Source organism: Oculina patagonica, chromosome 5 (assembly GCF_052425735.1).
Source record: "Oculina patagonica isolate OP01 chromosome 5, crgOcupat, whole genome shotgun sequence".
NCBI lineage: Eukaryota > Metazoa > Cnidaria > Anthozoa > Scleractinia > Oculinidae > Oculina > Oculina patagonica.
In genome coordinates this window covers 18275824-18289908 of record NC_135762.1, presented here as the reverse complement: position 1 = coordinate 18289908, position 14085 = coordinate 18275824, and the positions used below count along the sequence as shown (strand labels likewise).

General features: G+C 35.7%; 1 protein-coding gene across 1 annotated transcript in view; it reads right to left on the bottom strand.

The window, feature by feature from the left end:
- Positions 1-14085, bottom strand: part of LOC144653118 (isoleucine--tRNA ligase, cytoplasmic-like) — a 46405-nt gene that overhangs the window by 28225 nt on the left and 4095 nt on the right. Inside the window, exons 3-10 of the mRNA XM_078513030.1 lie at positions 13596-13676; positions 11420-11452; positions 10234-10320; positions 4109-4191; positions 3961-4012; positions 1954-2038; positions 737-865; positions 126-213 (exon numbers count right to left, since the gene is read on the bottom strand). Of these exons, the coding sequence (XP_078369156.1) occupies positions 126-213; positions 737-865; positions 1954-2038; positions 3961-4012; positions 4109-4191; positions 10234-10320; positions 11420-11452; positions 13596-13676 (638 nt within the window). The remainder of the gene's footprint in view (positions 1-125; positions 214-736; positions 866-1953; positions 2039-3960; positions 4013-4108; positions 4192-10233; positions 10321-11419; positions 11453-13595; positions 13677-14085) is intronic.

Sequence of the window (14085 nt, the reverse complement as noted above, 5' to 3'; positions counted from 1 at the left end):
TTAGATGTACAAGTTGACACTACCAAAACCTCTCTCCCAAAACTGCTCTTTAAAAACACACAACACGCTCTTGGTGTGCAAAGATCATGCTGGGGAAAAATCTGTCTATCCCCAAAACAACAAACCTTTCCAGAATAGTGTACTCGTCTGACTTTTTAAACAGAGCTTCCAGTCTAACTTCCATCATGATATAAACACTGTTAGTGCAATTGTCTGCAAGTAAAATTGATCATAAATGACAGCTTAACATGAGGAAATAAACTAACTACATACTTACAAAATTTGCTATAGAATAATTTTAAAAAATTAATAACAATACAATATTTCATTGCTGACAATTCAACAACTGTTTTTACCTCCTGTACATGTGAAAAACTACCTTTAGAAAAACCTGACATTGCACATTACTTGTTTTATGTTTTTTTTTTTAAATTTTTATTGATATTTTTACACAAAGCTTACAAAACAAAAAACAAAAAAGACAACAACAAAAAAAAAAGAACTAATACAGGTACCCTAATTACAATACATTACATATTCTTGCTCGGATTGTTTCAAAGCTTAAAAATCAGCCTCCTCAATATACATGAGATGTTTATTTAAATTAATAAATGACCAATAATTATAAATCACAAACCCTACACACCAAATACAAAGTGCCTGAAGCAATACTATTGTATGACCTGATACACAGTTCACACTACAGTACTGTAGTTTATATGTATTTAGCAATTACCTTTAACTTTGACATAGTCCATGTCAGGGTTTACAACAAGAGCAAGGTTACTTGGGAGAGTCCAGGGTGTTGTTGTCCAGGCAATCATGCTGACATCAGGATTCTCATCCAAAGGAAAGTTCACAATAACTGTAACAAAACAAATTAGCACATGTATAAATGAATTACTTATTTAATATTCAAATTTATTATTAAATAATTACTATAATTAATTAATTTTAGAAAATTTATTTAAGGGTGCACAGAACCTGAAACTAAAGGTAAAACTGACTCCATCCATAAACAAAACATTCTTAACTGATTTCTTGCTCCAAGAAAAACTATAGTCAACAGGCAAGTCATGCAAAAGTCGAAGGCTGGCGTGTTCACAGTCAGTCATTATGCAGCAAGAATTTCCCTATAAATGTCATGCTGCCTGCTCTGGGATATTACAGTTTGCTTTGCTTTTATCAGTTTCTCTTCCAATTCCTATAAAAATCTCAGAATATTAAGGTCATTACCCTGAAATAGAACGGAACATAGATTTTTAACCAAACTTCGCCTACTGGTTTATTACTTTAAGGGAACTTAAATTTTGAAAAAAGGGGGTTCACCATATTTGTTTAGGAGCAGTAAGACCCTGTATATTCCATGTAATTCCTTTATAATTCCTCTGCGAGTAAGGCAAAGTACACATTTTTAGCGATAATTTATTTATCAAACATAGAAATTGATCTGTTTTCATTTTACAGAAAGAATTTGATCACTGCACCCAAAATATGAGAAAAAATTGATAGGTCACCATACTCGTTTACGAGATAAAGCAACAATAATTATATTTACTTCTCTCGCGGACTAAGCCACATAGAAAAAAGCCGCCATTTTGTTAATGTGCACGCACTAATTACGTATTAAATTCTGCACAGTACGGATGCACAATATGCAATACAGGGCAATGACCTTAAATGGAAGGAAAGAACATTGCAGGAGTTTGGGAAAACATTAGTTAAGGGCAACCTTAAACAACTGGACCTGAAAACAATGTAACCCATACAACAGAAGGTGGAAATGTGAGCAAAGTTAGTGGCAAAGAATGCTGTGCAGAGGATTCTCTGGAATGTGCCTGATGCTGGTGGATGCCCTAGCTGTTCTCTCACAGGAGTAAGCAGGAAACTGTTCTCTACACCACACTTATATCACAGAAGAAATCAAATGCAAGGATAAGGGTTGATTCCTACCTGATGGATCCATAGTTTCTTTGTAGTTCTGGTTGGATTCAAAGTTTGACAATGGAGTACTACATCTTGTAGAATATGGCATAACCTGAAGTTATGATGCAATATAAATATTACTTATTCCAGTATTTACTTTCTTACAAAATAGCCACAAAAATAATGTAACAATCTGACCGTAAATGCCCACCCAACCTATCTGAAATTTAAATTTAAGGGGTGTTTAAAGCCACTATAATAATTTTAAAACCTTATGCTAATGCACTCTATCTTTCACCAATAGACTATAGGCTCTGTGACGCTGAACTTGATCAACAAACACATGCACATTCCTGAGATGTATAAAATCCTGGCCAATCCCTAGTGGATTCTTGCCTCCAAAAACACCTAATTTACATCTGGAAGCCATTTGAACTAACGCTAAAGAAGGTTACAGTATTTTTAACCAAATCATCCTCTTTATATTTTTTAGTCAGTGACAACAATGTTTTATTATTTTTAATCATGCCTGACTACAGTTGGCATGTTTCTTTTTCCTTGAAACACAGTCCAATTCTAAAAATAGAACTAAGCAAAAACAAGCTTTTTGTGCTTTTTGTGTCTTGAGTCAATGGCATAAACAAAGAGGTCAAACAAAAGCCAAGAAAGTTCTGGCACAGACTCCCTATATGCAATTGTGCAACAAATATAGTACAGGAAAAACAAGGATTCAACCACATGCAACAACAGAATATGTATACTTCAAATTTAACAAGAAGCTCTTAGAGCTTAAAACCGCACTGGTCACGTGACCACCCTAATTGTTAAGTGGAAAGGGTAGCAGCATGTTTTGATTGCAGATGCCACTTTAGATACAAACCTGTGCCTTGATGCAAATGTTCTTGCTGGGTTTTCCAATTTTCACTTCGATTCCAAAAATAAACTCAAAACACTTCTTCGGTTTTGCAACATGGATATTCAGTGCTTGCACTGAGACAAACGCTTGAGTCATATAAATAAATATTTCACACAAAACTAAGTGCAGAGTATTTGTAAATGTTTTTATAATAAGTGAATGATTGTTTATACAGGCAAGCAATCGCTGTAAACAACATAACTTTCATGACCAATGAAATGCCTGGGCCCTGTGGGTAATATATGGTTTCGTTTATAAATAGCTTGGACATGTCAAAACAGTTTTTGGTTGTAAGGTGATCATTCAGCGCTCGCTAAGAATGAAACGCTTGAATGACACAAACATACATTTCGCACTGAACACAAAGCAGAGTGTTCATAATATTTAAACAAGCAATCACTTGACAAGTGAACATCATAATTTGTGTGACCATGACAAAGGAGTTGGCTGGGCCATTACAACACAGCCACAGTTTATTTGTGTACCCACATTTTGTGGGTCGATTATTATTCATATATTCATGCTATTGTTCTTTCTCATTGATTATTCATTTTCTCATTTAATTCATCAGTTTTCTTTGGAAACCTGTTTAACTGATCTGAAAATTCTATCCCATTGTTCTTTATTTATTGGCAAAGATTTGATTCATTTCGTTGGTCCGGTATGTGAATAATTATGAGCTTTCGTATTTTAATAACCTGTTAAAATCCTTTACTTTGGCTGTTTCAAGATTAACCTTAGTTGAATCATCAAGTTTCGATAACTGAGTGGTTTTCCAAGAAGATATTCTAAGGAAAAGATTGTAAATAATTGGTCCTTGTCCTAGACAGCAAACTGCCCGGGATTGCACTGTCTTGTAACTTGATCTTCTTTGAAGTCATGACTGTTTAGCGGTCAAGCTGGTGGATTTGGGGACCAATTTCACCCGTCCATATCTCATTGTTATATTCATGTGTATTGTAGGTAGTGAGAATATTTTACTATTATTAATATATAGTATATTATAATTACTTTATGTACTATAAGTTACTTTTGGTCAATAAAATGTTAGCCCTCACAACAGTTTTCCCAGGAAATACTACAATTAATTACAAAATGGCAGCTGGCACAAGTCGTACCTTGAAACCCCTGTAGACTAGCCCTTTGTTAAACAGCTGTTGGAATGTCCACCTGTTGAAAAGGCAAGGTAATGTGGACACATTAGCATTTACAAAATAATTTCAATTTTACTGTTATGAAGTTTTGTTTGCCACTAATTAAACATACCAAACAGACTCCATAAACCAGGGATATAGTGTCTTGTAGTCATTGTCAAAATCAATCCATCGTCCCATCCTCTTGACAATAAACTGAAAGATTACAGGGTTAGGAATCATCTCACTGTCACTGAATCAACAGACAAAATTAACATGACAGAGAAGTCATCAGGCAAAAAAAATACCAAGAGCTCTAGAAAACAAAAAACCATCTTCTAGTTGGTAAATGGTGCACATGGGAAGTTTTGAGAGCACTTAAGAAGCTACAATGTAAAGTTACTCTCTGCAAATGATTAATACATACATACATACATACATACATACATACATACATAAATTATTTAAAAAGGTTCCAGGCTTCAATAGTATTCCATCGATTTATTGCAACAGCTCTGTTTCGTATGGTCAAGAGATGACCACACTCTTCAGGCAATTTTTTCGAATGACCGTTAATTTGAATGCTGGTGGTTAAATACAAGATACAAAATATGGTTGCTAAGTAGCAGTTGCGTAGATTACGTTACTTTAAAGTTTTTGAGGACAAATCTATTTCTATGGGGGCACGAACTCGCTAATTCTTTGCGCTTGTTTAGGCTACAAGCGCAACGAACAAACGAACGAACGAACGTTGCGCTTGTTTAGGTAACAAGCGCAACGAATTAGCGAGTTCGTGCCCCCATAGAAATAGATTTGTCCTCAAAAACTTTAAAGTAACGTAATCTACGCAACTGCTACTTAGCAACCATATTTTGTATCTTGTATTTAACCACCAGCATTCAAATTAACGGTCATTCGAAAAAATTGCCTGAAGAGTGTGGTCATCTCTTGACCATACGAAACAGAGCTGTTGCAATAAATCGATGGAATACTATTGAAGCCTGGAACCTTTTTAAATAATTTAGTACCGCTCCTAAAAAGTTGAGCGCTCTCCGAAAATCGTTCCACACAAGAAATTTGAAGTTACATACATACATACATACATACATACATACATACATACATACATACATACATACATACATACATACATACATACATACATACATACATACATACATACATACATACATACATACATACATACATACATACATACATACATACATACATACATACATACATACATACATACATACATACATACATACATACATACATACATACATACATACATACATACATACATACATACATACATACATACATACATACATACATACATACATACATACATACATACATACATACATACATACATACATACATACATACATACATACATACATACATACATACATACATACATACATACATACATACATACATACATACATACATACATACATACATACATACATACATACATACATACATACATACATACATACATACATACATACATACATACATACATACATACATACATACATACATACATACATACATACATACATACATACATACATACATACATACATACATACATACATACATACATACATACATACATACATACATACATACATACATACATACATACATACATGTATGCATGTATGCATACATGCATACATGCTGTCCCTCATCGCGCCTAAGTTTAAACATGAAGTAGGCCTCTACCGTGACGACGGCATCGCCGTATGTAGAGCTACACCCAGAGAAATTGAAAAGATTAAGCAAGAAGTCAGCAACGCATTTAAAGCAAACGGGCTTAAAATCACAATCGACGCAAACAAAAAGATCGTAGACTTCTTAGACGTGACCTTCGACCTCGCAAGCGGTAGCTACAAACCTTACATGAAGCCTAACAATAAATTGCTGTACGTCCACCGACAGAGTAACCATCCCCCCGCATTACTTGAGAACATACCCCTGAACATTAACAAAAGATTAACAAATATTTCATCTAGCAAAGAAGTTTTTGACGCAGCCATCCCTCCCTACCAAAAAGCACTCCAGGAAAGCGGATATGACCACAAGCTCACATACCACCCAGAAGCACAACAAGCAACGAGAAATAAGAGAAAGCGAAGACGAAACGTAACATGGTACAACCCGCCATTTAATTCAAACCTGAAAACCAACCTTGGAAGAAAGTTTCTTTGTGTTGTTGACAAATGCTTCCCCAAGATCCACCCGCTACACAAGATTTTCAACAGACACACGATCAAGCTCAGCTACTCATGCATGCCAAACATGAAATCCACTATCGCATCGCACAACAAAAGCATTCTCTCAAATGTCACGCCAGCGCCAACTCAACAGCCACGTGATGGGTGCAACTGCAGGAGAAAGAATGAGTGCCCTCTGGAAGGTCAATGTCTCCAAACCAATGTAGTCTATCAAGCAACAGTGACAAGCGAAACTTCCACGGAATCATACGTAGGACTAGCAACAAACTTTAAAGACCGCTACAGAAACCACAACGCATCCTTTCGACACACCAACAAAAGAAATGAAACTGAACTATCAAAACACATCTGGACTCTTAAAGACGCGAAAAAAGCCTATCAAATCAAATGGAAAGTGCTAAGAAAGTGTCAGCCATACAATAATATTAGCAAGAAATGTAATCTATGTCTCCACGAAAAGTTTATTATTATCTGTAAAAAAGATCTTTGTAGCTTAAACAAGCGCAACGAATTAGCGAGTTCATGCCCCCATAGAAATAGATTTGTCCTCAAGAACTTTAAAGTAACGTAATCTACACAACTGCTACCTAGCAACCATATTTTGTATATTTTGTATTTTGTATTTAACCGCCAGCATTCAAATTAACGGTCATTCGAAAAAATTGCCTGAAGAGTGTGGTCATCTTTTGACCATACGAAACAGAGCTGTTGCAATAAATCGATGGAATACTATTGAAGCCTGGAACCTTTTTAAATAATTTACATACATACATACATACATACAAATTTTATTAACCCATCCCTGATGAGGCTTTTCAGAGTTAAATAAATACATATACTTAAACCTATAAATACATATTGTAAATAAACTATGAATATAATAAAAATCAAAATTAATTAACCTAAGAATTCCGTTAAAAGTAGACGCTTTAAGAATTGTTTAAATTCTCTCTGGGATTGGCAAAGTTTAAGTTCGGGTGTCAGAGAGTTCCAAAGACTAACAACCTGATAGTAAAAGGTTTTCTGTCCACTAGCAGATCTGAATAGTGGGATATCAAGAGCTTGTGCGTTTCTAGTAGAGCGCTTTGACACGTCGGAGCGTTTAATGAACTGCTCAGTCAAGTAACCTGGGGCACTCCCTGTCATGCACTTAAAGCACATGATTGCTTGACGATAGTAAAGTTGGTCTCTGACTGGAAGCCATTGTAAACGCTTCAGTATCGGTGTAATATGATCGAATTTTCTGGCTCCGCTAATGATGCGACACGCAAAGTTCTGAACCGCTTGGAGTTTATCAAGATTACGTTCAGTTGTGTTGCTCCATACATTAGAACAATAAAAAAGTTTGCTAAAAACTAATGAATTAATAATTATAATCAATGTACGTTGGTCAAAGGCATGTTTCACCGGGTTGATCTGGCCAAGGCGTTTCATACATGCAGAGACGGTGGTAATTATGTGCTCGTTGTATGTTAAGTTGGAGTCTAATATTATACCGAGGTCTTTGACTACTTTGACTGGCACAAGTTCCTTTTCCTTTAATAATAAATTTGTTGTTCCTTTCCGCTGATATTTACCTCACTTAATTAACTGTGTTCAGTATTTAGATATTGATGTTATCAAAAACTAGCAATGGTATATTGCAATTTCTTTTTTCTCCGTTTTTATCACCCACACTTATATTCTCAATATTGGTTTTGTCATGTATGATATGGGCTAGTCACCTTTTAAATTTGTTACATGTATATGTTGCAGTTAATTTTTGATCTCAGTTAATTTTTTTTTAACTAGTCAGTATTTTTTCTAACTGTTTTTTTTTATATTCTAGGTTAATCAGTAGAAAAAGTAATACACCTCCCCTCCCTTGATGTCTCATTACCCCCCCCCCATCTTTACTAACACCCTCCTTACTATCTGCTATTAATATTATCCCCCTCCTCTAAGTACTAATCATCTATTTTTTTTTTCTTTTTACTAACCTGCTCTGGATTTGAACTCTTGACCTCTGGATTTGCTGTCCAACCCCTTACCACTTTGCCACATAGGAAATGTTGGATGAACCACTATTTTTTAAAAATATATGACTCCAACCCATACCCTAACCCTATTATTTACCTAGTATAAAAAATTAACTAGGTAAAATTTAAAATTAACTGAGATCAAAAATTAACTGCAACATATATAACATTTGTAAATTTGACAAGTCACGTTTTTTCTATGAGATCGCAAGTGTTGATGCATTTCTATTGGGTGAGGCTTTGATCACCCACAGCAAAAAGTAATGCCTTGAGAAATTAAAATATTCCCTTGAGAGTTAACAAGAATTTGAAGAATTTGGTAAGAGATAGCTGTACTTATCCACATACATGTATCTCCTTTTTTGTTTGTTAACAAGCAAAATAGTTGAAAAACCATAAACGACAACTGGTATTGGCAAGCTGACAATACAATGTTTTCTTCTGTTGGAACCTTAAGAGCGTGATTTGTGCAGCCTGTCGTATCATAATTGTTTATTCTGCCACAAACGCGGATTATGTTTTTTCAAGTTCCCAGCAAACATTTGGGTTGCATCGTTCATGGTTTATGCCTTTCCCTGGTCAATGTTTCTTCAATCAAGTATATACAAATTGCAGCTGTCTGTCATAAGCTCACAGAGCACTTGCATTTATTTTAAATAAGAAACAATAAAATAATAAGAATGGCACAGTTTAGTTGTAAACTCTATGCAGAAAATTAGTATATTAGGTTTATCACATGATTTCGAGTGCAATTTGGGATAAATAAGCACAAGTAAATTTTTCAAAGGCTATTAACAAAATTGCTCGAGCCCGTAGGGCAAGTGCAATTTGTAGTCTTTGAAAAATTTACAAGTGCTTATTATTTTATCCCAAATTGCATGAGAAAAATTATGTGATCACTTATTAATAATATTCATGAAAAAATTGCGAGAAAATGACATGCGCAAATCTCGTACAAAAACAATTTATTCAAACTCGAGCACAGCGGAGAATTTTTAACGAAATGTCTCTAGCGTTTGATATGACTTCTCAGTTCGGCAAATATCACCAGCATTCATTCAAAACAAGGTCAAAGCCCAAACAACGTACAGGTTCATCGATGTTTTAAAAGTTTTTCAGTCGAAAAATCTAGCTTAACAGTCGAACGAATTGTCTGAGTAAAAGATTCTGGGTTTTACCTCTTCCAGATCGACATTTTGTTCTGCTCATTCTACTTGTCGAGCTTTGCTTGAGCGCTTTCAACTCGACGGCCAGCCAAATGAAGCTGTTTCGCTTTTCATTTCAACACTTCCTTGGACGAAACAATGGCTCTGTCTCGTATGATAGAAAACCTATAAGTTCTGTTCTTTGAGTACAGTGTCTTTCAAGCGATGTCAGCATAACTTTGAGGCTATCTGGTCCATAATCTTCGAAAATGTGTTTGTTGTTTTTGAATTCGGCGAATTCGGCGTAAATAAATTTGCTCAAGCAAAGCGCCAAAGCGTGAAGCTTAGTCGGCTTGTAGTTTCGATTTTGTCCGCAATTTCCTTCTTAGGAAACCAGTTAAATTCCAAAACGAAAATGAAAAACCAGTGCTTTTCAGTGTTATGGTATTTACAGCTGTTTTCTGGTCCTCTTCTGTGCTCAAAACGCCAGCCATTTTTTTCACTTGCATCTCGAAGCAGATCCAAACTTCGTGCCATTCAGATCGCATGGAAGCGTTTGATTGGCCCCCTGTGGCTGCCTGTGTTTATTAACCAATCAGGATGCCGCCTTTGTTTCTTTTTCTACACTGAATTTTGTCATTTCTGCACTGAATTTCGTCATTTCTGCATCGAATTTCCTAAAAACTGCATTTCTCTAAGCCAATCAGGTTCGAGAAATTTTTTGATGTATATTATTATAATCTTAAAAAGCAACAAATTTATCAATTAAATGACATGTGGATTTTTTAATTTCCAGATGTTGTGCATTCAGTTTTTCCAACAGTTTGTCTGAAAACTCACCTCCCATTCATTAGAATAGCGCATCACAATCTGTCGGCACTCTTGGTTGTAGTTAGCTATTCCCATTTTTGCAACATCATCTGGACTCTTGAAATGAAAACATTACTTTTGTATAAAATCAGAAGATTAATCATCAAGTGTTAAAGCTGGGTTCACATTTAACATGTTTCAAGAAAATAATGTTTCAGTTTTCTTGTTGCTGTTCACCTTGCCTGACCCCCACCCACCCATGGCCACCCAACTAAAGCTTAGTTAGTTTCAGATGGCACTATTTTTTTCTCATTGTTTTTGCGGGGCTCTTGACGGTTATGAGCTTTGTTTGTACATGTATGAGATAAATTGGTTCAGGTTGTTTTCATGTAACATTTGTTTCCTATTGATGTCATTTTTACTGTTTTGTCATTTATTTTTGTCATTTTTACTGTTTTGAAAGGTCAGGCTGTGTGGTTCTGCTTGGCTTGGCTACCAGATGTGTGTGAGAATGGAAATTCCAAAGGGGGTGGGGTCTCAAAAGCCAAAATTTTCAAATGATTCAAGTGTATATGGGGCTTAACTGGAATTTCCAGAGGGGGGGGGGGGAATTCAAGCCAAAAAACCTACTGTCGGAGGGGTATGGATAATTTCTGGAACAACACATTACAACTAGTAAGCATTTGGTCTCACAGAAGGCCCAATTAATTTTTTGGATCTTTTGGGCATTCAGAATAAACTTGTTTCCATCATGATTCACACAATACAAGGCCTGATGAGAACACTTTTCATAGCCAAATAGGTTTCAATTGGAGGGAGGGAGGAGGGGCAAATTCCCCCCGGGCTTTTAGCCAGGTGGGAGTCCAGGAGTCCTATGGACGGCCAATTATCACAGAAATTTAATATGAATTACTGTGTACAGAGGTCTTTTTTAGCAAATTTGGAAGTTTTAGACACCTTTGCACTCATAACTGCAGAAAAACACCTTGCATGCTCCTCAGGCCCTCCTATGGGGACAAAGTCAGGCTTTATAAAAATTTTGGACTCCCATTTTTTTTAAATATCCTAGCTAAAAGCCTGATCCCCCCCCCCCTCCCCGGTCTGAAAAGATCCAAAATAACCCGGTCTGAATAGGGTTAATGCTGCTTATTCAGCATTAATTTCTGATCTATAATTCTAAATAGTTGAACTTAAAAGAAGACCAAACTAATCCTACCTTGATACCCAGCTTCTGATCAATTTCATATTCCTGGAAGACAAGGCACAAGCATTATATTGCAGGTAAAATTAAATTTGTATTTTCTTTGTGTTTGGATTATGGTTAAAAAATCCAGAACAAAGGAAAATACAAATTCATTTTAAACTACAACAGAATATACATCAAATTGTAAATAATGGGAAAACAATAAATGTAGTCTGACTACTGTGTACTTGTTTTACTAATGAATACATACATAAAATGATTATAAAAACCAGGGAATTAGCTACCTCTGTAAACCCAAACAAGAGGATAGGCCCAAGTGGATTTTTATTTCACGCATAACACATGTAAACTTCATGTAGCTGGTAAGCTGACCCTTTGCTTGTGTCAAATTATCAACATTATACAGTATTGTGAAAAAGTACACCTGTACACCTGTAGCTAACTGTATTTGCACAATTTGTATCTCATCTTATCTTCTTATTATACTACCATTTGCATTCATCCATGAAGCATGAACAATTTAATTTAGCGCATAGTTTTACTTTTAATGGTTAACGGTTTTATCTGAAAACGTGACACTTTCAGACAATAAATCGGGTGACTCGAAAACAAAGACCTACATGTATAAAACGAAGACCTGAAGACCCAAAGACCCTAAGACCCCAAAAACTCGAAAATGTAGACCCCCCAATTTTTCAATGTATTTTTACCTTTCGTGAATATTTAGGCCTTCTTTATCCCAGTCAAATTTTCCTTTTTTCGTTGAGGGCTGCAACAAGTTTATCCGCCATCTTGAACTGAGCAACCGCGCTACCACACTTGACCGGAAGTGACGCAAAGGCCGTCTTCTAGCGTCTTCTTCAAATAAAAGAACCGCGATTCGTTTGGTTTGTAGTTCAAAATCGCGAAATATAGGACACGCAAAAATTTAAATCGCGAAATTTAATGCTGTAAAATATCAATAAAATAAAGCCGGAAATTCAAGCTGTTGCTTTATTTCTGTTTTTATTTCTCAGCTTCATGGTTAGGGTTTTTTGTTTGATTTTGTCCATCAGTTATCTTCCACTGCAACACTCTCGCTGTCCAAACTGTCCTCTAGCTGCCGCTAAGTTCTATTTTGACTGTGGAATACCTTATGCTTTGTTATATTTAGCTTGTTTTGTTTGCTATGTTTACGGTGGCGATCATGTCAATTGTGTTGTTACAGTTCTGGGACAAAAGCTTCATATTGAAGAATAGAAAAAAATCGCAAAATTTAATACACTTCAATTCTACCTTCCTCTCAAAATCGCAAAATTTTATTCTCGCGAAATATGGCTGTTGATTTTTCGCGAGATTTAATGAGAATAAGGTAAATAGTGTTCAACAAATAAGTGTCTCAAATGCGTATCAATTCACAGAAGCTCCAAAGAAAGACACTCCTTGCGGTTTTCCTCCTGTCTTCGCATAGAGAGAGAAAGCAAGGATGTGGAATCAGAAAAAAAAACGTTTGTTTAGGGGCCGAAGTACACTTCTACCAGCAAAATAAAATAACAACAAAAAACAATCTATACAAAGAGCGTCACTTGTCACTTCCGGTCAAGTGTGGTAGCGTGGTTACTCAGTTCAAGATGGCGGATAAACTTGTTGCAGCCCTCAACGAAAAAAGGAAAATTTGACTGGCATAAAAAAGGCCTAAATATTCACTAAAGGTAAAAATCCATTGAAAAATTGGGGGGTCTTCGTTTTCGAGTTTTTGGGGTCTTAGGGTCTTAGGGTCTTTGGGTCTTCGTTTTTTAGGTCTTTGTTTTCGAGTCACCCCAATAAATCAAGCATTGGAAATCTTGTTCTAAAGCGACTCCTGGGCAATAATTCTTTCCAAACTTGAAATATTGCTATTGATAAAATATTGATAGCTTGCGAAGAAAACATGATCGTCTGGCACCGAAACATTGTCAATTTTGCGACCTGACCACAAACCTTTCAAAAGTGACACGTAACAGACAAAACCGTTGAAGTTTTAAAAGTAAAACTATGCGCTAAATTGTTCATGCTTCATGGATGAATGCAAATGGTCGTAGTTTCCATTAATTTAAAGCACACAAAAAATGTTTCTGCCATTTTTTTACTGAACAGTTATTTACATGCTCCATGTCTTTTTACAGAGAGAGCTGTACATGACCATTAAAATATTAGCTGTAAATCATACCACTGGAAGACCATGACAGTCCCATCCAAAACGCCTCTCAACATGATAACCAGACTGATGAGCAAATCTTGTAACTATGTCCTGTGAACATGTAACAACCTCAATTAGTGCAATAGCAGACCAATACAACCAACACAAGCTGCAAATCACAAGATTTTTCACAGCAAACCAGGGGATAATCTATTGTACCATACCGCCATAAATAATTAACTGGCAATATAAAGCGACACCTCCAATTTGGAAGTGCAAATATTAACATAACACAACAAAGTTTGATGTTCTGTTGGCAAAGATGGTGGAAATGGATGGAAACTGATATAGCAGAAATATTACTGTCAGCTCTTTGGTAGTTACATGATTGTATATAGTGATAATTACCAAAAGAATTTACTTGCCACAAGCCTACTAATAAAACAAGCTTACCAGTAGGTTGAGCAATAAAAAGTTGAAATTTGCAACAAAAGTTAAAGACAATAACCAGCAATAATCA